Below are 27,541 nucleotides of genomic sequence, written 5' to 3'. Positions count from 1 at the left end.
TCCGTTGTGCACGATCTGGAAAATATCTTTCTCTAGGGTTCGGTTTAGGTTTACAAATTACAAGTCAAAGTGCCCGAAATGTGGTGTTACGAGTTCAGTCGAATAAGCCAGTTTTGATCTTCTATTTATTTCCGTTTTTTTCCAGAACTATTAAAAACAGAGTAAAAATATAAGGAACATTTTTTAGTTACTTTGTATGTAACGGATTCTTATCCGATGTTATCGGCTCCTACCGACGGCGACTGTTTAGTGTTTAGGGACGACAACAAAAAATTCAACTATCCCGTATTGCTTTAATTCTGTTATTTCTGAATAAGGCTGTCCAACAGCTTTACAATGACAACAAATGAGTTTGATAGGCCTATATTCTATATTAACAGTCGTTGTTGTTTGTATGGCGCTATTGCACTTTCGTACCTCTACCAGTTCCTGTGGTCGTAGGAACTTGAAATTATTAGAGGATGTTACGGGGGACTAGCAATGACCACACACCAAATTTCAGCCGAATCGATCAATGTATTTCAGAATCAGAGGAGAGCCAAAAAAAGATCCCCTCAATAGTCAATGATCAATAAACGAATTGAAAAAATCGCTCCCCTCAAAAAACGCTCCCAGTTTTGACAAGAAGAGTGATTTAGAAATTAAGGAGAGTGATCTGATATTAAGGAGAGTGATTAGTTAAGTGAATGGGAAATGGTTCTAAGATCAATAACTGCATTCCTGGTTTCATGAATGATAATAAACCCCCAAAGACTGGAAAGGAGAGTGATTTTCAGTTTTAAGATGAGGGAAAAAAAACTCCCCTCGGTTGACATTCAGGTGAGCGGCAGGTGCTCGAGAGTGATCGCTCGCTCGCCTTAAAAAACAATGACTGTATTAATGGAGTTATGCCTAATTAATTGTCGCTAATTAACGCCTCCTTTGTCTGAAGAACAAAGAAGGGAAAGTGAGGCCATCGAGTGCAGTCACTAGCGGTAAAATTCCACTAACTTTCTTACATGGCGGTCACTTCGAATCGCGCATATCTGAAAGTAACTTACCGGATTATGGCCCCTGATTGATCGAAAAATTGCATTTTTAGCTTGTGTAGGCCTACCTACTCGGATGTCACAATTTGTATTCAATTTTAAACAACATTTAAATATAACACCGTTACACATCAGTGAAGGTTGAGTTTGAATTTCATAAAAATCTGACCTAAACTGCCCGACAAAGTGGCCGCTGCTTGTATACAAATAATGTAAAAGTATGTAATACCAAGATTGTGGACACTCTAGAAGTCCTATTTTTGTCCGATTTTTATCCGATTTTATAAAACATATAAATGTATCACTGTTGTTACACCCTAATGACGGTTGAGTTTGAGTTTCATGTAAATCAGACCAAAACTGCCGGTGAAAATGGCTGCCCCTCATACGCAAATAGTGTAAATATATGTAATACGAAGGTTGTGGACTCATCTGATTTTGATGAAACCTAAAATATATCTTTATATATCAAAGATTTCAGCCCCTTTTGATATTTGCGCATTTCAGACAATAATTTTCTGGATTATGGCCCCTGATTGTACGAAAAATCGCTTTTAATTTTGGCTTGTTCTCTATCCATCTCTTGCAAAATATAGGCCTATGTTGCCAGGCAACCACTGTTTTTTTAGCTTGTTCTCTATCCATCTCTTACAAAATGTGTGTATCTTGCTTGCCTGGCAACCTCTGGTTGAGTTGAACATTGGCTGACAAAAAAATTCATATAATTTCAGATACAAGTCCATGAATATCATTCTTGTTAAAGATGAGTAACCTTGAAGCATCCGTAGGTAATGTAATCTTCAAAAAACTAAAATGAAATGAGGTTTAATGTCCTACTTTTATACAATCACCGAAGTAATGAAAAAATGAAATGAAATAGGGTTTAATGTCTTACTGTTCTACACTGACAGGGCTAATGAAGACAGGCATACGCAACGCAGTGTGGTACATGTATGAGGGTAGTTTTACCCAGACAGCGACCGTACAGCCTACTTTTGTATCGCATTCCAGCTGCCAAGGATTATGTTATGTCTGACTGTCCGTCCGCAGGTCACAATTCTTATCCGATTTTAACAAAAATTGAAATATACGTTTATCTCCAACAGATCTCAGTTCCTTTCGATATTGGCATGTATCGGACACTCTATAGGTTACAATTATTATCCGATTTATATGAAACTGCCCGACAAAATGGCCGCCCCTTTCACGCAAATAAGGTTGTAGGCCCTCTAGATATATGTTAATATCCCATAGGTCATGTTTCCTTACGATAGTCGCGCATATTGAACTGTAACTCCCTCTAGAGATCACAATTTTTATCTTATTTAAAGAAAAAAACGTTTAAATATATCATTGTTACACCCTAATTACAGTTGAGTTCGAATTTTGTGAAAATCGGGATGAAACTACCCGACAAAATAGTCGCCCCTTGCATGCAAATAAAGTTGTGGGCCCTCTAGATATATGTTAATATCCCATACATTGTAGGTCATGTTTCCATACGATAGTCGCGCATATTGAACTGTAACTCCCTCTAGAGATCACAATTTTTATCCTATTTAAAGAAAGATACGTTTAAATATGTCATTGTTACACCCTAATTACAGTTGAGTTCGAATTTTGTGAAAATCGGGATGAAACTACCCGACAAAATAGTCACCCCTTGTACGCAATAGTGTAAAAGTATGTAATACAAGGATGTGGACCCCCTAGAGGTCAAAATTTTTATCCGATTTTGATGAAACTTAAAATGTTTTTTTATATCCCAAAGATCTCGGTATTCATGCATATCGGATGAACTTCCTGGATTATGGCCACTGATTGTACGAAAAATCACTCATTTTTTGAGCTTGTTCTCTGTCCATCTCTTGCAAAGTGTGGGTGTATCTTGCATTGCAACTACTTGTTTATAAAGCAAAACTAAAGTGATTTTTTTTTTACAGGTGCAAAAGCCAAAGATAATCTTGGATTGAATGGGTGAGTTTATATAATAACAATTTTTGTCACCCGCCTTTTGAATAAAGAAGGGGACTATTCAAATGGGTTCGGCTGTCTGTCCGTCTGTCTATCTGTTCGTCACACTTTTTGGGACATAATAACTTGGTATAGGTGTTTATTAGGTCATTTTCTGCTTAGTGTAAGCAGAGATAAGCAATTTGATTGGTGGATGCTTTGGGACACGATAACCTTAGTTCTAATTAAGTGAGAGTGATGAAACATGGTGTAAAGTTTCATTACATCAATACCTTGCTTAAAGCGATAATTTCAAATTTTCTAAGAAAGTCAAAACATAATTATTTCTATGTCTTTTGCTGAATAGGTTATCAAATCACTATTATACGATCATGGGCATTATTTCCCACCCTTAAAAATCTATGACACAGGAAATAACAACACAATTACCTCCCCTGTTTTGCTATTGACAACATGGGGCAGCCATTTTCTAATGTTGGAATTTGAAGTTAAAAATGATATTTTTGCAAATTTCTCAGCTGGCAATAGCGAATTATAGGATTAATAGGATTATTCTTTAACAAAGTAGGACTGTTTATGGATACCATCTATTTAAAGGCTTTATTTTAATACATTTTAAAAATATAACTTGAAAATTTGCAATTGCAACTGTAAGGTCGATGATGAGCAATTTCTGTTTAGGGTAAGCAGAGCGATAAGCAACTTGATTGGCTGAGACTTTGGAACACAATATTTAACTCTACTTTAATTGAGCTAGAAGGTCCAAACTTGGTGTAGGTGTTTATTCAATCTGATTAAAATACAGATCTATATTTCGTTTCGGGGGGTATGGCTTAGTGGTTAGCATGTGCGCGCTGTATCATTAAGTCTGTCATTGAGTCAACTGGCGTGGTTTCGAATCCTCGGTTGTACGTGACAAGGAGTAGGGTCGCCTGTCCAACCTCGTGGGTTTTCTCTGGGTCCTCCGGTTTCCTCCCACCGCTAAAGACCCCTACGCGCAAGCGAATTATGGAAATAAAATTGAACCATATGTTAGTCCCGAAATGACCTAGTGTGTGTCGAGTGGACGTTAAAACCCATTTCTCTCTCTCTTTTATATTTCGTTTTGTTTTTTTATACGCCCACATTGAAATGTGGTCATATATTGTTGTCGCCCTCGTCCGTCCATCGTTCCAGCCGTCTGTCTGGCGGTCCGACGTCCACAATTGCTTGTGGACGCTCTATAGGCTAAAGTTAATATCCGATTGAGTTGAAATTTATACACAGTGTTTAAGGTCATGAGAGGACGAATTCTATTCATTTTCAGTGATTTTCGATAATTAGTGCTAGAATTATGGCCCTTGATCACTTCAAAAAATCTTGTGGACGCTCTAGAGGTCAAAGTTTATATCCAATTGACTTTAAATTTATACATAGTGTTTAAGGTCATGAGACGAAGAAGCCTATTGATTTTCAGCGATTTTCGATAAATACTGCTAGAGTTATGGCCCTTGATCACTTCAAAAAATCTTGTGGACGCTCTAGAGGTCAAAGTTAATATCTGATTGACTTTAAATTTATACACAGTGTTTAAGGTCATGAGACGAAGAAGCCTTTTGATTTTCAGCGATTTCCAATAATTACTGTCAGAGTTATGGCCCTTGATCACTTTGAGAAATCTTGTGGACGCTCTAGAGGCTAAAGTTATCATCCGATTGATACACAGAATTTAAGGTCTTGAGACGAACAAGTATATTGATTATCAATGAATCTTTATGACTTGAACAGCTAAATCCATGATATTAAAAGTTTTGTATACTAAGTGTTAGCATGGGGCAGAACTTTATAAAAACCAAGCAAATTCTAATGGTTTTCTGATAATTACTTAACCCCTTTCCCCGCTAAATTATAATTAGTAAAATCATGAGAATCTGTTGAATTAATTTTTGGCGCTTCAACCACTTTAGCTGAATTATCCATAACTTTCTTATTAAGAAAGATAACTTGATGAAGTAAAGTTTTCTGAGTTCATAAAAGCTCAGGGAATAATTTGCTGATCATTTTGGGGAAGTTTCATGATAAGGGATAGGTGAAGGTTTTTTTGTCAATAAAGGGGTCAAAAAATCTGACCCCAAAATCTGCAAAAAACACCCCCTGAAAAATACAAAATATCATTTTAGTTCAATACAAACTGGTTTTATTCACTCACTTAGTTATTAGCTTTATAATCGACCAGTGTATGATAGCGGTTTAAAAGTCCTTTGCACAGAGGGCGGGTTGATCGTGACATGTCCCACAGAAAAAATGTGTCTTGTGGCGATGATTTTCTTTTCTGTTACTGCACACCTTACACTCACATTTTCTAGCCCCGGTTTCAATTCTATGGAATTGTTTATCAAGTCTTTGAAGTGCTGGGGCTTCAAGAGGCCTTCCACATTTCCTAGGGGGTGCTCCGGGCACTGCCACAGCCTGGGTCACAAGTCCCCTTACAAGCATTTTTCGAAATGTCAAAAGACTCAGTTTGTGCTTTGTAACTGGTGCAGGCATACTTAGCTTGTACAAAATGTAGCTATTAACAACAGTCACTTCAATTAACCAGAAAAACACCTTTTTCCACCATTTTACCGACTTGCGACAGAAACTATAGTACCCACTCAACTGGTCACTGAGATCGACGTCACCCATGCTCAAATTATCTATATATATATTTGTGACTGTCGTTTGTCTGTCTGTCGGTCTGTCTGTCTGTTCGGGGCCAGGTCGCGTTAGTCTACCACTTCCGGTTTCGGAGTTATGACCCCCGAGCGAAGTCTGGGGTATAGGGGTATGTCGGACCGGGGAGTAACATAGGCCAGGTGGCGTTAGTCTACCACTTCCGGTTTCGGAGTTATGACCCCCGAGCGAAGCCGGGTATCCTGCTAGTATCCCATAACTGCGACTGGTTTCTTCACTATATTATCAGCTGCTCCTCTCTGTCGCTGTACAATATCTTGTGTTTCGTTACCAACATGATTTGTAGAGATCATAACTACGTTTCGGTTTGATTTTGCCTTCCAGTTGAGTAACAAAATATTATCACTTCTCTTCGCTTTGATGGCGTAGAGTTGTAATGGCGCCTTCACTTCATCCGGTATGCCGACTCTGTTTAGTTGCAATGTACGGGTCAAATGCGTCCTCTTCGTTTCTAAATGCTCAACTAGAGGTATGGAATTGTACAATTGATCGGTATGTATATGGTATCCACGGTTCCAATAGGGTTCCACTAATTGCGATATGGTATGGGAAGTTTTCGATAATCCATCAGCGGGAACTTGATCATCAGTCTGGCCGTAATACATTTTTATATTCAACATATATCCAGTGGTGTCTGCCAAAGTTCGAGCAAGTATCCCCCATTTTGTCGGTTTTTTAGGACAGTATTGTCTGAAACAAACACGCCCTTTGAAACCTATCATGCTTTCGTCGGCCGATATATTCTGAAATGGCACAAAATAGTACTGTGATTTTTTTACAATGTCATCCACGATTGGTTGTATTTTGGCTCCTCTCTGAGGCACAGGTTCATTAGGATCTGTGTGTGCCACATGTAACATTGTGTGGAAAATAAGGCAAAATCGATCACGGACCATTGCATCCCTGAAGAACGGTACGACCGATGTCCATTCACCTGTCCAATATAAGTCTACGTATGACTTCTTTACAATACCCATCTTCAACAGAATGCCTATAAATCTGTGCATCTCATGCGTGTTAGTGTCCTTCCATCGCTGTAAACAGGATTTAGGTTTCAGAATAGTATTCTGTATCTTCTCCGCAGCATAGCGGTTTATTTCAGTAACCAATTTAGTCATCAGTTCATCATCAAAGAAGAGTTTGAAAAAATCGACAGCCTCTGGTTCGTTGTCCATTAGATGATCAATATTTCGAGGGCCTGGATCATCTTCTGGTGTAAATCTATGACGCGTAGGCCCTAGATCATTGACTGTTTCAGAATAGTATTCTGTATCTTCTCTGCAGCATAGCGGTTTATTTCAGTAACTAATTTAGTCATCAGTTCATCATCAAAGAAGAGTTTGAAAAAATCGACGGCCTCTGGTTCGTTGTCCATTAGATGATCAATATTTCGAGGGCCTGGATCATCTTCTGGTGTAAATCTATGACGCGTAGGCCCTATATCATTGACTGTAACATCGGTCCACTGTCTGTCTGGTTGGACAATACCACGGTTTCCCACTCCACGGCCTGGATTTCCTCGAACCCTTGGGCGTCCATGACCTCGCCCACGAATACCACCCCTTATTACTGGGGCTTGGGTCACCTGTGCTTGACCAGTAATACTTTCATCAGAATCTGAACTGTTACTCATATTAGAACCATGATAGTCACTAGAAACATCGTTATCGTGGTCAGTATTATCTGATTCTGAACTAATATCTTGTGCATGGTAAGAACCCGCTTCTGATTCACTTTCTCCTGAAGATAAAACATTATCTGAGCCCTGATTATCAGCTACAAAACTGTCTTCAATGTCTGATTCTTGTAAAGATTCTTCATCATTTCATATCATTCATTTCAAGGCTGAAAGTGCTTGCTCCACAGTCAGCCTTTGTCGGCGTGAGGGTGCCTCCATGTTTTATTTACTAATTTACTTGAGAAAATTTGATAAATCTCGGTTGAAATTAAGGTTGAAACATTTTAGTTGAACACGGAAAGACGGCATCCATTGTTGTTATATTTACCGGAAGAAGATAGCCTCTATCATCCAGGCGTTAATTTATGCGAGATATTTAGCTACAACCTGTTAGAGGTCGATTCGTGTCAACCCGCCTCACGGCGGTATTCGTGGCAAAATCAAAATTGAAAATCCGCCTGAGGGCATTAAACGCAGGGAAAGGGCTAGTGAGTTGTTACTCTTAATCAGATTTTAATGTATTATAAATGTTTCATTACCGAAAAAAGTAAAAATATGCGACAACTTTTGTTGACTGCCCGGATGATATAGCTGCTGTGGGCGTATGTTTCGTTGCCTGGCAACCTATCTTTATACTTTTAATCAGATTGGTGTTTATTAGCCCAATGCCTTGATGGAGTTCGAAGATGAGCATTTTCTGCTTAGGGTAAGCAGAGATAAGCAATTTGATTGGTTGATGTTTTGGGACACAATAACTTTAGTTCTAATTAAGTGAGAGTGATGAAATTTGATGTATAGTTTTATCACATCAATACCTTGACTAAGTTAGATAACGAGCATTTTCGGCTCAGGGTAAGCAGAGTGATAAGCAATTTGATTGGTCGAGACTTTGGAACACAATAACGAGCATTCTAATTGAGCTAGAATATTCACACTTGGCGTAGGTGTTTATTACGTGAATGCCTTGATGGAGTTCGAAGATGAGAATTCTGCTTAGGGTAAGATGAGATAATCAATTTGATTGGTTGCTTTGGGACACAATAACTTTAGTTCTAATTGAGTGAGGGTGAGGACACTTGGTGTATAGTTTTATAACATCAATACCTTGACTAAGTTCGATAATGAACATTTTCTGCTTAGGGTAAGCAGAGCGATAAGCAATTTGATTGGTCAAGACTTTGGAACACAGTAATTCTCCTCTCCTCCTTATTGTGGTAGATTGTTCAAACTTGGTGAATGCCTTGATGGAGATCTATGATGAACATTGTCTGCTTATGGTAAGCAGGGATAAGTAATCTGATTTGTTGATGCTTTGGGGCATGATAACTTTGGTTATAATTAAGTGAGAGTGATGCTTTGGACAAGTTAACTTTGATTCTGTCTGATGGAGATTGATGAAACTTATTGTATAGTTGATAATCAGTTGGATTGCTTATACTTTTGAAAAAAAATAAAATAAATGAGCGATTAATTGATATGTGTCATCTGTTTATTTTGTGATTTCGGCGGGGGACATCAGCCTCTCATTACTGATATGACAATTGGGTAAGAATGTAGCATGTGTTTTTGTGCTTCAAGGAAGCATTAAAAGTTTTTTTCACAAAAATTGATTTGGATACTGTCAATGGCTGCTTTGGTATATATGCTGTTTCGTAGACAAAGAAATAGTTTTTACAATTATGAAAAAAATATTCAATATATTACAGGCTATATGATATATTTGTGTTCAATGGAAATGTGTGTATAATTGTAGGGTGAAATGTAATGATTATTTTTTGTATTGTATGGTGGAATGCATTGTTGATGGCAGTGATGTGTTTTGTATTGTAGGGTGAAATGTATTGTTGATGGATATGATGTGTTTTGTATTGTATGGTATAATGTGTTTTTGATGGTAGTGATGTGTTTTGTATTGTATGGTATAATGTGTTGTTGATGGTAGTGATGTGTTTTATATTGTAGGGTGAAATGTATTATTGATGGAAATGATGTTGTTTATGCTAAAGACTGGGCTGTTTTATTACACAATATACAAGTGCAGGTATGCATTTTTTTTGACTTGGAGATCCACTTCATTATTATTGCACTGTGAACATGGTTATCAAGGATTAGATTTAAAAAATGAACAATCATAAATTCGTCAAAGGTTGAATTTAGAAGAAATCTTTACTCAGATTCATCCAGAATATTTGTGTCCATCAACACATTATTAGAGATGAAAATATTTGACACCACTTCCTGCTGCTTCCTATTTATTACACAGCTGATTGGAATAATATTATGTATTTTATTTTAGGATGACGGTATGAGTGAAATAATAGTCAACATCTGTGAAGACTATCATAGACAATATGGCTGTGGTATAAAGACTATGTTAGCTATGGTATATCTATTATCACACTCAGCACACAACTTAATACAACAGGTATGCCCTTCATATTGCTTTAGGTAGCCAACATATTTTTTTTGAGGAGAGGTCCGGCTCTGGCTCATTGAATAAGGTGCTGGCTAATCAAGCTGGATGTCTTGACTTTGATCCCGGTATTGGCAGAGAAAGTTCCATGTGATATTTTCGACTTGGGTTACCCTTGCCAGTTGTGCAGGATGAAGGGCCTGGCAATTAAGAACAGCATATAGTCTTCAGATGGGACAAAAAAAAAAACAACCCAGAGGTTTTGTGTACACGAGTCACGTTCGGTGTCCGGGCAATATTTCCCTCATATCACACTGCATGATGTATGCTCGTCTTCATTAGCCTGGTTGGAATTATGAATTATTTTGAAAAAGTTATACTAAAGTATGATTTTGGTAATTACTTCATTTACTTTGTGAAAGATACGGAAGATACAGTAGAATCTGTATTCAGCAGCCACTCGAGGGAATTTTCGTGAGTGACCTCTTCATAAAATATCAATGTTTGTTAATGCTGACATCAAGTAAAATTTTACACTTGCATACATTGCTAATTTGGTCTTTGCTGAAACTTGATTGGAATAAAAATTCTTTGACTCGAATCTCCGCTATAAGTTCTGTAAACATATTGTACGAACATTGATATTACTGTCTACCATTGTTGTGTATTTGATAATATTTATAATATAATCCAGGAATTATTTTATTTTATCAAACAACCACATGTCTATAAAAAGCCATCACTGAATTTGTCACCAATTTTCAGTACTGTAACTCTGTATGTAATATATATATATATGGGGGGGGGGGGTAAAACTTTGGTTTAGCAACAACGCGGCATTAGAAAATACACTGGCATGCACGTAATAGATCCCTTGGCAGTTGGAATTCAATATAAGAGTAGGCCATAGTAGTGCTGCTGCCTATGCAAAATGTCTCTCATAGCACACTGTACGGCATATGCCCATCTTCATTAGGCCAGTCGGAGCAGAACAGTAGGATGTTAAACCCATTTCATTTCATGCGCTGGAAAATAGATACTAGATGATCAGAACAAAGCTCGGCTTTGACGGTACATTTAGTTTATCCAATCAGTATCAAACAATGTTTTGTTACATGTGAAAACAATCAAGGTTGTCATTTAATAATAACAAAACTTACAAGAGATTTCTCTGAAAAGGAGATTCTGCTCACACTGATTCTACTGTATGTAATATGTTTCTATTACCTATTCTTTCTTGTATTTTAGAATGTTCCTCTTTATTGTGTCATCAAATTAATGAGAGAAGCTATCCATGATTGTATTGAGCACATTAATACCACTACCATTCCTTTCAAGCTCATCAACTCAAATTCCAACCTGAAGGTAGACTCAATAAATGGAGATAACCCATTTGTGACCCCCAAGGAAGGCACAACATATAAAGATAAATCAGTTGCAGTAAAAGGAGATAGCATATATGTAACCTTGAACGAAAAAGCAATAAATGAAAAAGAAAGTAAATTTTTAGTAAAAGAGACATTTGAAATTCAAGATGGAGTTGGTTGTAATGTCTCCAGTGATTTTTTAGATGTTCCTCTTCAGTTTAAGACTCCGTCTGAATTGATGCAGAATGTCCAGAATGACAGATCAGAAATGAAAAAATTCAATGATAATGAAGATATAGTGAATTGTAAGCCGGTTCTTTTAGAAATGAAAACATTAAAAAGTCAAGAAGAATTAATATCTGATAACGAGGATATTTCTTGGTTCTTTGAAAATTCAACAAATCCACTGACTTCAGAGGGTTCATGTGAAATCCTTGAGACTCACATTGAAAAAATGCGTAAAATATCCTTTTATCAAAAAGATGGAAATTTCAGTATGTTGACATCCAGTGGAAAATGTCAATATGATTCTGATTTTGAAGACTGTTTTGATGATGATGATGAAGAGGAAGCGAAAGAACATGGTGAAGATGAATTGGACTCATGTTTTAATTCTGCCCCTGAGAGTGATATTCCCACAAAGTATGAAATATTAGAAACTCATAACATTTCAAAGAGTGATAAGAGTTTTCAAATCAGAGCATTAGATACATCTTTAAAAAATTCACAAAGTGATCAAAACATAGAAAAGAATGATGATTCCATTGGTAATCATCTCAAAACAAATAAACTTGAATTGTTTGAAGAAGATAAAACAACTAGGAATTGTTCTGTAGAAGATCAAGATAAAGTTGATAATCCTTATATAGAAACTCAGTATAATTCATCAAAAACAAGTAGTGATATGAAACGTATTGATAAAGTTGATAATCTTAATATGGAAACTGAGTGTAATTCATCAAAAACAAGTAGTGATATGAAACGTATTGACAAATTATTACATGGCTTGTCACTTCGACAACCTTCATCTTTAAAGTCTGCCAAAACTGTGTTGAATTCAAGTCGCCATTTTAAAACAAATGGCCAGCTTTCTTTGAATTATCAACCAGATGCACATACTGAAAGTGCATATAATCTTGAAGAGGAATCAAACCAAATTGATAGGCTTTTAAGTAATTCTAGCTGTCATTTAAAAACATTTAAAGCAAATAAAAAACATGAAACTAAGAACATTTTAGACAAAGATCTGAATTTAAAAAAAACAAATGATTTTCCTACTAACTTTAGTGGAATACTGGAAAAGCAACCCTGTTTAGAATCTGTTCAAAGCACCCCCACTAAGAAATCACAGTTTGTGAACATGACATTTAAACCTTTAGAGGATGAATACAAAGATACTAGAGCTAGACTTTGTATTGAAGCTCTTGGTAGAGGATTAAGCAGAGGCTCCAATATGATGAAATATGCTGTCGACTGTTTGAGAAAACAGATTTCTGAAGATTATAAGACGTAAGCTTACATTTTAGAAGTTTGCTATGTTTGATTGGCAGGAAGCTCCGGACCTGGTTTCACAAAACATACTCAGACTTGATTTATGAATTTATGCAAAATTGTTTTCCTTATTATCTCGCACCAAACAAAGTTAGGGAGGGTTATTGAAATGGCGTCCGACCTTTGTCCCGATTTCGTTTCCGGAGTAGATCTCATAAACCGTTCAAGACATCTTTCTGAAACTTTGTAAGATAAGCAATTTGATTGGTTAATACTTTGGGACACGATAATTAAGTGAGAGCTATGAATTTGAGTATAGATTCATTATATCATAACCTTGACTAAGTTTGATGAGAATTTTTTGCTTAGGCTAAGGAGCGATAAGCAATTTGATTGGTCAAGACTTTGGAACATAACAACTCTGCTTTAAATTAAGGTAGAATGTTTAAACTTGATGTTGATGTTCAATAGGTGAATGTCTTGACTGAGTTCAACGATTAACATTTCCCGCTAAAGCTAAGCAATTTCTTTGACTTTGATTCTAACTGATAGAGACTGATGAAAATTTGTGTATAGTTGATAATCAGTTTGATTTCTCGATACTTTTGAAAAAGTTAAACGTTCAATTAATTAATATGTGTCATCTATTTATTTTTGGATTTCGGCGGGGGACATCAGCCTCACTGTTAGCTTGTTCATTATCCGTTCAAGAAATATATTTGAAACTTTGTACAAACATCAGTTTATTATAGTATTTTATTTTCTGATGTATAAGCTTATTGTTTAACATACAGCAGTTGATTGAGGTAGGCAAAGGTTGTTGTGCAAACCTTCCAGAGAGTTGCGACCGTGCCTTGCCGAGCTACTGTGATCAGAGTATGAATTCTCTGACTAATCCCATTTATATTCCAAGAAGTTGTGTTTCCTTATGCCTTCCAAACAAGTGCAAGCAAGGGCGCAGGATGGTGATGACTAGTCATCTTGTTTTAACTAAAATAGAGCCGTTTATAAAATGTTTGTTGTTTAAATTATCATCTATAAGAAACTATGTACAAATTTTTGTGTTTCTGGATCAAAGATATTTCTCATAAATGGTAATTAAAAGTTGAGTACCGTAAATTCTTGATTTAAGTCTTCGAATGCTTTTTGAAACCGGGGACAGATCTATATTCTTTGCTGATACAGAATCGTTCTTTTTTTTTTTAATCGATTTTGCATTCCGCTGATTGCCAAAATTCAAATAGTGGTCACTTTCAAGTCAACAACAAAACATCATGTTTGTCTTCCATAAATCAAAGGCTTGATCTGAATTCTTGTCAGTCAATCTAACTCAAAATACTAATTTAACAGCAGTACTTTTTGTTGCTCATGATCATGATGCCGGACTAATAACATAAATTAACACAAAAAATGTTAAAGTAATTTTGACGTAGCTATGGTATTAAACAGCTTGTAATGCACATTTTATTAGGTCAATGAAGTGAATATCAGATGAACAACATGTATAGATTTAATCCAGTGACCCTCTAACAAAGTCAAAATTACAAAAAATGTAAAACAAAAACTGTACCAGAATACCCTTTTTTATGGCAAAACTTTACATCACATGCCCACAATAACAGACTAATCTTGGGGTAGTTCACTTCATTGAATGATGTTATGATCAACAGCTGCAGAACATGGGCTTTAATTGTCAAGAAATTTATCCATTTTTAGGATTTTATGATCTTGTACTTTAAATCTTCACTAATAAATCTCTCTTGCTAAATATATAGCAGCAAAAACACAACCCAACAACTATTGGCAATATTTATAAATAATGTAGTGTTTGATTTATGTATCTCTATAATGATGGTCTTCAAATTTTAGGTTTCATACACGTCTTCTCAATTCATGTTTATTAATTGGTCCAAATCCAGATTTTACCAGGCTTGTAAATGGCTTGGTTTTACCATGTACAACAGATGACATATTATTGATGAAGAACAATCATCCAGTCAGATCATTGGTGAGCTTACATGTATATTCACCAGGTTTTTTTTTATCAGATATTCTGGGAGGTTTTGCAAGAATTGTCTAGAAGAAGTATACAGATTCAGGCTTGCTCAATGATTGATATTGTCTGTGACAAAATATATTGAAAACTACTTAAAGGGACAATAACACTCTTGCTGGCTTGAAAGCTCCAGAAAATAAATAATGTCTCTATCTAAGTACTAGATGTTTAAGTGTCCTACCTGTTGTGTAAATTATCCATTACATCCAATTTTACTTGTCCAGAGGGTTCGAAAATATTTTTAAATTGAAGTTTCATTTGAAAAGATTTACGTTAGACGTTTCAAACCATTATGTTGAATTTTTCAAAATTTTTAAATAAGGTGTGTTAAGATGAAATTTGTATCATCAATTAATTGAAATATTCTAAAATAGTACAATTTGTTGACCAGAATAAAGATTGGGACATATAATTCAGTTACAACAAGAGTGGTATTGAGCCTTTAATGTATGTTCAATGTTTCTGATCAAGGGCTATATATAACCCCAAGATTAGTTCTTATATACACCCTTGAATTTTGATAGTGTCTGATTCCTATTTCATGGAAAATGTAATCAAAAAAACAGACAATCCTAGCAAGATTTCAGAATTCTATAATTTTTTATGGACCTAGACAGATAATAGACAAATGTCAACATCAAAGAGACATAGCACAAAATACATTTGATTGAATAATTTCTGGAGTGATAGTTAAACTCTATGTTTGACCATAATTCAAACATGTTCTACAAAATGGATGGGTTGTACTCAAGAAGTAGTGGTCAAAGTATTTATGGATAATAATTACTATATCAAGCATATATCAACACAAATAAATAAATTGAAAATAGAATTATTTGTGATGATATGCTTGATAACGACTTGTGAAATCTTGTCGAAACATCGCAGTCAAATAAACCATAGTAATTATTTTCCATAAATAATGTTTTATTTGATTATGTTCCAATTATAAATGCCATTCAAAGAATAAAGTAGTGATGTTGCTTGCCTAACCTCCAACTGCTATAGATCCCTATTGAAACAAAGCTATACCAAAAACTGTGAATGACCTTTGGGGATGGGGGGGGGAATGACTGAATGGTCTAACACATGCATTTTAGACCATAAGGTCTGTGTCGTTGAGTCAAGTGGTGTGGTTTCGATTCCCAGCTTATACATGTTCAAGACAAGGGGGTAGGGTCAGTTGTACTAAAATTGCACCACATTTTAGTCCTGAATCACCTAGTTTATGTTGCGTGGACTTAAACCCCAACTCTCGCTCTCTCTCTCTCTCTCTCTCTCTCACACCATTTCCATTGATGACTTCTACAGTATCTACATGTGTGTTGTTTTTTTTTAAATTTCAGTTATTAACTGGTGATTTAGTGTATAATCAACATCATAAAGGCTATAAGCAAAATTTAAAAGGCATAATAACAACTCAATCAGTGGCAAAAATATCCCAAAAAGATCTGTGGATATCAGAAACTATATCTGTTCTAAATAAGGTATAATGTTTTTTGACTTAGGTGTTAGGAATTAGTATTCTACGCATCCTGGCAAAAAATTTAATTTTTCGGAACATGGGAACAGCCCGCTAATCTGTCCTAGTTGAGGGCGTGACATTTTGGGCGTGTCTGTTAGGGGTAACTCACTGCACAAACTGTCTGGCAGTGGTCATTCATGATTCCTGTGGTGGTACCGAACAACCCTAAAGCTGTTTTAGCTGGTGCAGATTTCAGCTAATCTTGCCTAGCTGTGGTCTGGAAATTAGATAACTCTTGTCAGGGATACTCCACCACTACAGGTATCTGGAAATTACATAGCACGGTTAGGGGTACCCCACCACTAGAAATGTCTGTCAAACTGTTTTTGTAATTCTTGAAGATGTAAGGTACACTGCTGTACCATTTTCATGTTGTCCACTTTTGAGCTAATCTAGCCCAAGAATTCATGCCCAGAATCACAACCCTCACAGCCACACCTACCATCAGAAACCTGACAGACTTGCATTCTGATGATACCAGATATACATGCATTGATACCATATAGGTGAAAATTGGTACACTTTTCAGCTAGGTTGACACCCTGGGCTCCTGGTCTATATATCCATGTTATACTTGAACATTTGAATTAATGTTATGGGAGGCTACTCTTGAATTAATGGTATTTCATTTTGATTTCAGCTATCTGTTAATTTTTTATTTGTCAAAGGTAAATCAGATGTCAAATTAAAGGATGCACTTCAGACTCAAAACATAATTATATTAGATTCAATACCTTATAAAGCTCTAGAGATTTTAAGTTTTACAACATTAGCTATTCCACTGGTATATATACATGAAGCGAATGAGGTAAGAATAAAAAAAATTGGTTTGACTATCTTATTAAGAATTAGTTCTGTGTTACTAGCTAGTTACTATGGTTGTTTGGCCGAATGTTCTTGGTCTAATGCCTGCTCTTCTGTTCATAAGATCTGTAATTGAGTCAAGTTTATTGGTTTCGATTCCCAGGTTGTATGTGACAAGGAAAGGGTTGCCAGTCTAATCTTGTGGGTTTTCTGTGGGTCCTCCGATTTCCTACCACTGCTAATGACCACATGTTAGTCCTGAAATGACTTAGTTTGTTTCAAGTGGATGTTAACGCAATTTCTCTTTCTCTCTCCTAAAATTTAAATCTATAGTATAATTGCAAATGATACTGTTTTCATAAATTATATGATCATAATGCTAAAGTTTATACTAATCATAAGTAAATCTTCATTTAGATTATCCAACCTCATGGGTTTCTCGGGTCCTCATTACTCTCTCTTTCTCTCATTAAGATTAAATACTACGCCAGGCATGATTCAGTTAAATGGTTTCTTACCAGATAAATAGTGTTTTTTTAAAAGGAAGTGTTCTCCCTTTGGCTAATAGGCTTGAGAAATGTCCACAATCATGGGTCATAAGCGATAGTGAAGTGATAAAATATTTATTGCCTGAAAAGGGCTAAGTTTGGTTCATAAGTGTTCTAATGATGAGATTTTAAAACTGATGTATTTCATGCCAAATTGGGAGTGCTGACATGTCTACATTCACTTTTGATATGACATACTAAAGCGGTGGACACGAGCTGAATCCTTCGCCCAATTCACCAGTCAATTTCATCATCTTTCACGTCACATGATTAATAATGGCGGAGAGCCAGAGACCCTGTCTTCAAACATTCACATGACTTCTCGATATGAGTGGATGATGAGTGGTGATTTGCTAATAATTGTACAATCAGATGAATCCTTCGGTGTAGCGTACACACTAGGCGAATATATCAAATATGTTTGATTCGGGTGAATGACAGTGGACACACTAGGCAAATTAAGATAAAACTGGTTACTTCCTACATAAGCCTAAATTTTGATTATGTACCTTGTCATATATGTATAGAGAGTAGTTGGCATGTATATCTGATTAGGAAGTAAGTTATGTTACAACTTTATTCTAATTATTCTAAACACTTTTCTATTGTCTATATGTATGATATTTATGATATATGGTATATATTTTACAGGGTAATGTATGTAAAAATATAAATGTTTTACCATATGATGAAAGTTACTTGAATTCAAGACATCACTCAACAACTCAATTTCAAGTTACTTGTCCTTCATATCCAGTTCAGGTAATATATAGAAATGAAATGAAATGGGGTTTAACGTCCTACTGTTCTGCTCCGAACTGGGCTAATGAAGACGGGCATACACAACAGTGTGGTATGAGGGAAATTTTGCCCGAACAGCGGCACTATGGCCTACTCTTATATCGAATTCCATCTGTCTTGGTGACTTTTACGTGCACACCAATGTGTACACGGGACCTCGGTTTTTCGTCCCATCCGAACGACTGGACAGCTGTCCTTGTCAGGCCCTCCGTCCTGCATCACTGACCAGGGGGAACCACGCCAGAAAATCTGGAGGAACTTTCTCGGGCAATGCAGGAATCGAACACCCGACGTCCAGTCTAGCGAGCCCAGTATCTTACCCACCTAAATTCCATAAGAGACCTAGACTCCAAATTAGCCTGTTTTATTATTAACTGGTACTCCTCCTTTAATTATTTCTCACTAAAGATGGTATGGCCATGGTGGTTTAGAGACTGTTATGTGCTGAATATGCTAAAGATAAAACAACTTGTCTGATATCAGTTGACATTAAACCCTAGGAACAACAGCATTTATAAGGGAGCTACATTCAGGTTGTTTCGAAAATCGTGTACAAAATTTCTACTATGCTAGATGAGTGGACAGCAGTGCCCAATACTCTGAACCTTGATTCTTAAGTTGGAGGTCCCCTTCCCATGGGGGTGGGGCCGACAAAATGTCAAAATTTTGTGTTTAATTTGACTTTTGCGTACAACAATCAACTTTCATGCATAAGTCGGCCAACTTCAGATGTCGCCAAAAACACTGCTTAAACATACATTATGCAAGAGCTAAATCTGTCTATTTCAGGTCTATTAGGCCTGAAATGTTATCTAAATTATTAATTAGACATTAATTAACCTATCCAGGCCATAATCAACTCGAGATGGCAGCGCTTACCATTGATGTTTAGTGGATTGTAAGCCGATTTACTGCATAACTTTCCTTCTCGATTAAACGATTAAATGGATAATGGAGACTGCTGTTTATCGTACTGACTTTAGTAATGATGAACGAGGCTTATAGGAATTTCAATCCCTTAGTTCTTGGTTCATCGTGGATCAGTTTGAATGAAATTTTCACCAAATTGCCTTTATATTATCTAGTTTTTAACTATTATAGTGAGAACTGCCAACTCGTTATCGAATCTCCCATAATGTATCTTTAAGAACACCTCTGACCCTTCCTTCCTCTCTTAACCCTTTCATTACTAGTGAGTTTTATAATGTATGACGCCAAATCCTGACAATATTCAGAAAAAACGTCGAAAAAATATGCGAAATGTTCATGTGATTATAGCTCAAAACCTATCAACTTTCAAAGAAGACAAGTTATGATTTTCTGAAAGGAAATTGAATTCTCTTTCCAATGGAGTCAACTAGAAATATGCATCTCTCATCACTACTTATGTATCATAAGATGTATCTGAAAAAAAATTTGAAATTTTTTTCAAGATAACCTTTGGAGAAAAACTTAATGCTACAAAGTTCAAAATTAATCTGACAAGTTAATTTCATTTTAAGGAGAATTTAATTTCCTTCACAATGGTACAATATTTTTGAAAATCTGATGGTAAATAAAAAAATGGCAACCATTTTAGTAAAAGAGTAACAAAGTCGTCAACCGTACTGTGATTGTTGCGACGGAGGAAACCGTTAGGTTGTCGACATATTTTGCTTACCTTGACTTATTTAACTTAATATTAATGTACAAAGCTGTAGTTTTTAAGGCTTAATGGTGTTAACATGTATTCCATTGAAAAAGCTCAATATACAAAAATAAACAATTTTTTGTTGAGTTTCTGGGTGCTATCATCAAATTCGGGCGGCGACTTCAATGGATTGGATTTATGTTATTTATACTAGGTAAATCTGTTGTATACATGTATCTGAAGGAAGATATCCAGAAACATTCTGGGGAAAAAATGAGAAACACCAAAGAGTTTATAAAACCATCTTTATACATGTACATGTATATCTTTCAAACTTGTAAATTGAACTCAAAACTTTTTAAATTTTAACTCAAACTTCTGAACTCAAACTTCTGAACTCAAACTTCATAAAAGTGAACTGGGTAACATAACTCTGAAATAAATAAAAAGTAAAAATTAAAACTAGAACATAGTCCATTTTAAAATCAGCAAAATATCAACAAATCTTTGGTCCAAGTTCATTGTTATTACAAATGTCTATTTTGACTGAGATGCGTGGTACAGTGGAAAGCATGTTTTACACAAATTAACAGAACAGATATTGCATCCGAATGACGATTGGATCCCTCTACCACTTGGTGCGCGTTTTCCTGAGGCACTGCACAAAACACACACACGTTTGCGCCCAGAAAAATGAACTAGCGAATGACCAGATATGTTGCTTTCATCGAACACGTTTTCTAATTTACGTTTTGGGGTGCGTCTGTAACTTTTAGAAACTGCTCCACCAATCAAACACTTAGCCAGCGAATGACGAAATTCAAGTTGAGTCATTGGGGTTTTACCCAGTGCTTTCATGTGAAGCTTATAAATCAGAAAGCTGTTTACACATGCAACATTTAATAAAAAGTAAAACAAATAGCGCCACCATTTTAGGCTTGTACGGCCAAAAGAATAGTATTGGCGGAGCTGGTCACCCAAGTCTACTCCCCCCATACATTTGTTGTAATTAATTATGCAAAGTGGTTTTGAAACATTTTCAATAATTCCAGCTCTTGTTCTGCGTTGTACTACCAACATTTCAGCATCACAGTTCGTAGACAAAATGTGCACCGTCTTTTTATCCTGCCATGCTGTTGCGATCAAGTTGTTACTTTGAATAAATTTGGTACTGCCTTTAGCAAGTTTATGAACATGTGATAGTGGATAGTATTTCCTATTGGACCGAATAGTACCACAGCAGTATGTCTTTTTATTCAAGAGTTCGATTGCCAAATCAATACTAGTGAAAAAATTATCGAAGTAAACATGTCGATACTCGTATAACATGGTTTCCATAAGGTCCATAACAACCTTGTGTCCAAGATTTTTTTCTTGTACTCCGTCGAGGCTTTTGCCAGTGTAAACATTGAAGGCATGTACGTAACCTGTATCAGACGCAGCAGCAATCCAAACTTTTATACCTCTTTTCGTGGGTTTCATGGGCATGTATTGTACAAATCCGAGGCGACCCTTATACTTAACCATACCCTCATCAATACTTATATTTTGTGGGGGATCATATTGTTCTCTAAAAGATTTTTTGCACATGTCTATCATGGGTCTTACTTTATACAAACGATCAAAACCATCTGCACCCTTAGCTGGCTGTTTAGTAGAATCGGTGAGATGCAAATCTCTTTGAATTGCAAAATATCTGTCACGAGACATGCACTTCCTTATGAAGTCACTGTTCAACGAGGGGTCCGACGACCAATATTGTTTCAGGGACGGCAAAACAATCAACCCCATCAGCATTGTAATACCTATAAAAGTTTTCAGTTCACTCACTGATATATTTACATCACGTCCATTTTGAGATGAATAACGGTTTGTCTCTAATTTCAATGTCTCCCAAAAAGTATTAGGAATCAACTGATCAAAATATGCGGAAGCTGGAGGCAACTTGGAACCATCTCCGGCGCCATCAACTATGTCAATCTGACCTACATTTGGAAAATTAGTCGGTCCTTGTTTTGCCGAAAAACGTTTGATAATTACCTTGCGAGTAATCTGACTCCATTCGAGATCGTCCCTATTTAATATGTCCTCAAAGTCATCATTTTCGCTGCTAGACTCTCCAGACGAATCGTATTCCAGTCCTTGTTCAATTTCAATGTCACTTTCATCGTCAAAATTATCATCCAATTCACGGTCATTTATTACCTCTTTTTGCTTCAATTCGGCACATTCAACGTCATAAGAATCGAATCCATTAAAATCGCCGTCTGAATCCGATGACGCCATTCAAAAATTCAACGAAAAACCTTCATTTTTACACAAAACTCTTCAATATAAAAAATTTCACGGAGGCCGTCATTTTGAATACTGCTATGTTTACAGTACACTCCAGTTGTCGTTAGTCACGTGAGAGTTTTGTTCCGAGCGGAAAATTACCGAGTTTTACCGACCGTCATTTCGGGCGACATCGGGCGATCCCGTACAGGACGTTACGGGCGGTTTCGGGCGCTTACGTAACGAGAGGGTTAAAAACACCCCCTTTACCCCCCTGAGAGATGAGTTAATTCGACTCCGCGTACAACATTAATTTTTTCGTTAAAAGTTCCACTATGGGTCTGCTAGAATATAACACTAACTTAAGATAGGAACGCAAAATCTCCCTCCATCCCATGTAAGAACGACAAACCGGGGGCCCATGGGTGAAATGACCAAAATGACGATTTAAATTGACTTTTGCGTACAAGGATCAACTTTCATGCATACATGTACCAACCTCAAATGTCACCAAAAACACTGCTTAAGAAGACCCCCAATCCTTCCTTCCTCCCTTAAGAACATTCCCTACCGGACCAGTAGTGAAACTTTTTAACGAAAAAATTAATTTTGTACGTGGAAGTCGAATTAACTCATCACTCAGAGGGATAACAACCTGAATCTAACTCCCTTACTACATGGTACTCACAAAAATATTTGAAGATTTGATTTCAGATAGTGTAAATTTAGATTGATGGAATTTTCCGTTTTACCATATATACATGTATATACTATTCAAAAAAAGTAGGGGATATTTGATTTTGGGGGCATAATACTAAAATATGCAAATGACTACGAAAAAAGTCACTATAGAACCTAACAGAAGAAACATTTCCAGTTACATGTGACGCCCAAACGCACCAATAGCTACCGCATGGAATGCAGGTGATGCTTGGGATCATCATGGGGGTCCAACCCAAGATTTGCACGACTCTGACTTTGAATGTTACAGTCATTGTGGCATTGAATTCCAGGGTGGAAACATCAGTTTAATTGTTTTAGTGACCAGAAAACAAATTTTGATATGCGTCGGCTTACCCAAAATGAAAGGTTACGTGCCCTTGGCATGCTACAGATCGGCACAACACAGGCGGTTGTGGCGCGGACGATGAATGTTTCTCAGTCTATCATAAGCAGGCTATGGTCCAGATACCGTGATACACAATCTGTACAGGACAGACCACGCTCAGGTCGACCAAGGGCGACAACTCAAGCCCAGGATCGATTTATCCGTACCTTGGCCTTGAGAAATCGTGTCATCACAGCAAATCAGATCAGCGCTCGTCTTCAAACAGACACTGGTGTGAGAGTGAGTGGCCAGACGATTCGGAATCGACTGCATAGGGGTCACCTTCGCGCCCGACGTCCTCGCGTGATCCCATGTTTGAGAGATCATCACATTCAGGCAAGACGTCGTTGGTGTAGGGATCGTCAACACTGGGATAATCGACGCTGGAGCAATGTGATGTTTTCAGATGAGTCAAGGTTCACTGTTGATTTTTTGGACAGACGTAGGAGGGTGTGGCGTCGTCGAAACGAGCGCTTCCAAGACGTTAACGTCATGAGACATGATCGATTTGGGGGTGGTTCTGTTATGGTGTGGGGAGGCATCACTGTTGCTGGAAGAACGGCTTTACATGTTGTTGCAGGGCGTGTTACAGGCCAGTACTACCGGGACAACATCTTGGCAGTCCATGTTGTGCCGTTCGCACGACGTCATGGCCGCCGTTTCATCTTCCAGGATGACAACGCAAGATGTCACAGGGCCAGGATCGTTACAGGTTACCTCCAACAACAGAACATCACCACATTACCTTGGCCAGCACTGAGTCCCGACCTCTCCCCCATCGAGCATGTCTGGGACATGCTTGGACAGAGGTTACGTCAACGTCAACAACGTCCTGCCAATGTCCAAGAACTTGCTGCTGCGTTGCAACAGGAATGGGACAATCTGGACCAAAATGACCTTAGACGTCTCATTAGGAGTATGCCACGTCGGATCAATGCTTGTTTGGCAAAGAGAGGAGGATTTACCCGTTACTGACTTGGTTGTGATGCTGTGGTAACTTTGCTGTTTGACCCCGGGTATCATTTTACCCTTATAATGGTCAGTCTGTGCCTTACTTAGTCTAACGATCATTTGGAATAAATCGATGAATGTGAACTTCATTTCATTTTGTCATTTGTTTCTTCGTCAGTTTCATTAGGTGACTTTAATAACACTTAAAAATCAAATATCCCCTACTTTTTTTGAATAGTATATATTCAGTGATGTTCACAATGTCTCGAAATTTGAGAGTGCACTAAAAATGGTCCAAATAATGTGACTGTTGAACATGTATAATATCCCATACAACACTTGAATACTAAACGTGATAATTTATGTCCTGTATTATTTAATTTCAGACTTTAGTTATTTGTCATCCGTGTCAGTTAGGATGTGAGGTGAGAGAACAAGAGTTCTGGGCATGTATAAACAGACTGTATGGTGCTATGAATGATAGTAAGATATTACCAGGAGGTGGAAGAACTGAAGAGAAATGTTATCAGTTTCTTCAGACTAAAGTCAAAAAAGGTGATGTATGTATGGAAACTAAATATACTAAGTGCAGGAGAACTACACAACATGCAAAACAAAACTGATCAGACAAACTTGCAGACCAGACAAAATACACAAGGACATTGCAAGAAATAAACAGCACATATCAAATCAAGTGAATAAATCTGGAGGCCAGCCATGCTGTACTGTCAAGGGCTTGGAATAATACATGCTTCACTCTAAATGAAAAAAAGATAGTGATTTACAAGAAAGACATAATTGAATGGTCTTATTCATAGCAGGATGAACTATTGCAGTAAAGTTACAATTTCATATTTTTAAGTTATATTTTTAAAATGTATTAAAATAAAGCCATAAAACTGATGGTATCTATAATCAGTCCTACCCTGTTAAAGAATAATCCTATTAATCCTGTAATTCACTATTGCCAGTTGAGAAATTGGCAAAAATATCATTTTCAACTTCAAATTCAAACGTTTAAAGATAGCTATTCCATGGTGGGGAATAGAAAAACAAGGGAGGTAATTGTGTTATTATTTCCGGCGTGAAGATTTCTATTTGTGAGAAAGATAACCTATGATCATATAATAGTGAGTTGACAACATAGAAATAATTATGTTTTGACTTTCTCAGAAAATATGAAATTATAACTTTAACTAGTTTAGGGACCCCTGAAACTACCATACTCATTTTCAATCCATTGACCTCAAGGACTGTAAAAACAGATACCTAACAATTTCTAAACTAATATTAGGCCGAAAATGCTTAACAACTGGGTGTATCGAAACCACGTTTACCAAATGAAGAAATTTGCACTAAAAAAAGAAACCTAATCAAATGTTTGAATTTCTTAATTTATTTTTGAACCCAAAATAGAATTCAATACCCCTGAAAACCTTATTAGAAATATTTTAAAAGCAATATCCAGATGGAAGGAAACTCCATTATAGATTCTGTTTTGATTGCCATTTTAAATTTACACCATTTGGGCTATTCAGAGTTACTTTTTGGAGTAGGAATCGAACTCGGTAACCTCATTTATTATTTCATCTGCTAGAATTATTAACACATATAACCAAATGTTTAATGAATTAAGGGAATAGAAGACAAGTTTTTATATAGCATTTGAAATATACATCTTCTCGTATTATCAGCACATGGCATTTCTTCATTTTGTTGTGAAATTTCCGGTAGTTCTAATTTTTAAAAAGCAGAATACAAAATTCGCAGGAAATAAAGGTATCCTGATCATCAAATGGCATTATTCCCATTTTTGGGTGTTCGCCATTTGCCGTTTTAAGAGAATCACACACACCTCTCTAACTACTTTGTATTGTACGATTTTAACAAAAATCGATTATTGTCCCACACTGAAAAGCACTGGTTATATCCCTCTCAGGAACTTCCCACATACGGACATATTGAATTATGTTCATTTTGCCATGGCCGAATTTGAGTATGATTTTATTTTAATAAGTATGATTTCCTACAGTAGACAAATAAACTTTTATTATTTTCTTTTTCTAGCTTATGAAGACATTGGGGATAAATTGGATGAAATGACTTTATTTAAACCTGTGGTGTTTGAAGAAATTTCTAATGTTTTTAAGGAATACTTCAAAACTGTTCAACACAATCAGAATATGTGCAGCTCTAGTTGTCATGGAGATAATCTGCATAATACATGTATGTCTCTTCCGGAAATTCAAGGTGGCATTGACTCAACAAATATAAATTTTTCTGATACATTTCAGTCAACAGACAACTGCCACAAAAATCAGAAAGCTTACCAGATTGAACCCTCTAAATTCTTGTCAATGGAATCAAGCCGTCCAATAGAAAACTGTGTTACAAATTGTGTGTTTGATAATTTTACATGTAAAGTGAATTGTTGGAAGAAAGTTGTAGAAACTATTGTAGATAGTATTAGAACTGATGCCATTATTAAAACTGGTGCAACAAATGAAAACTGTGATAAATTTCCGTCTCTTCAGATTCATTCCATCAATAAAACTGTTTTATAAAAAAAATTTATAGTTTATGTATATGAAGAGGTTTTTTTCCAAAATTAAATATGATGTATATCTTGAGCGCAGATTCTACATCGCGGACAGATTACTCCAGCGCAAGCGCGAATTTCTAATTTCCATTGACTAATCTGCGTGGCGTAGTTAAGTCTGTCCAGAGTATTTAATGGATTACCGCGATGATAATCCGCAAATATATGTGGAGTAGTTTACAATAATATATTTCAGTGGGAACTGACCAAAGTTTTATTGCGTCACAGCCCGACAGCCTTTTGAAAAAAAAATGAACACACACATAGACATACACATATCCACTTAACCAGAATTCAGAAACACGTAGGCTACACCGCACTTTGATAAAATATTTAAAAATCTGTCAGCTGTTTGTTATAACTGTATTTATTTCACTATACAAAGTAACACTGAAGTTTACCGTAATTACAGCATATATTTTTTGACATTCAATTACGTGGCCAGTTGACGTATATAAATAGCGAAGATTGTGAGATACTGAGGACTCGAATTTAAATCTTATTCTTAGCATGCACGCTAATTATGCCGCGTTTTTTGAAAATTATTTGAAAAATCATTACAGTACAAAGACCATGGAGGAC

General features: G+C 36.4%; 2 protein-coding genes across 3 annotated transcripts; one reads left to right on the top strand and one right to left on the bottom strand.

Annotated features, from left to right (window-relative positions):
- Window positions 1-26,930, top strand: LOC126832244 (uncharacterized). 2 transcript variants are annotated; one of them, XM_050562959.2, is made up of 13 exons: window positions 1-161; window positions 526-819; window positions 1,760-1,816; window positions 2,972-3,005; window positions 9,355-9,433; window positions 9,689-9,817; window positions 11,054-12,681; window positions 14,533-14,671; window positions 16,066-16,206; window positions 16,885-17,052; window positions 18,248-18,358; window positions 24,747-24,915; window positions 26,428-26,930. In XM_050562959.2, the coding sequence occupies exons 3-13, from the start codon at window positions 1,792-1,794 to the stop codon at window positions 26,922-26,924; spliced, it is 3,120 nt and encodes a 1,039-aa protein (XP_050418916.2). In that variant the 5' UTR covers window positions 1-161; window positions 526-819; window positions 1,760-1,791; the 3' UTR covers window positions 26,925-26,930. The 2 variants fall into 2 exon arrangements, with proteins under 2 accessions (XP_050418916.2, XP_050418919.2); XM_050562962.2 differs by lacking the exon at window positions 526-819.
- LOC126828389 (piggyBac transposable element-derived protein 4) lies at window positions 19,578-22,460 on the bottom strand. The gene has a single exon (XM_050558170.2). It carries the CDS (start codon window positions 22,311-22,313, stop codon window positions 20,565-20,567), a length of 1,749 nt encoding a protein of 582 aa, XP_050414127.2. The 5' UTR covers window positions 22,314-22,460; the 3' UTR covers window positions 19,578-20,564.
- Window positions 26,931-27,541: the final 611 nt, after the last annotated feature.

This window comes from Patella vulgata, chromosome 9 (genome assembly GCF_932274485.2).
Source record: "Patella vulgata chromosome 9, xgPatVulg1.2, whole genome shotgun sequence".
NCBI lineage: Eukaryota > Metazoa > Mollusca > Gastropoda > Patellidae > Patella > Patella vulgata.
Note: the sequence above shows the minus strand (reverse complement) of the source record. Positions and strands in the feature narration are given on the sequence as shown.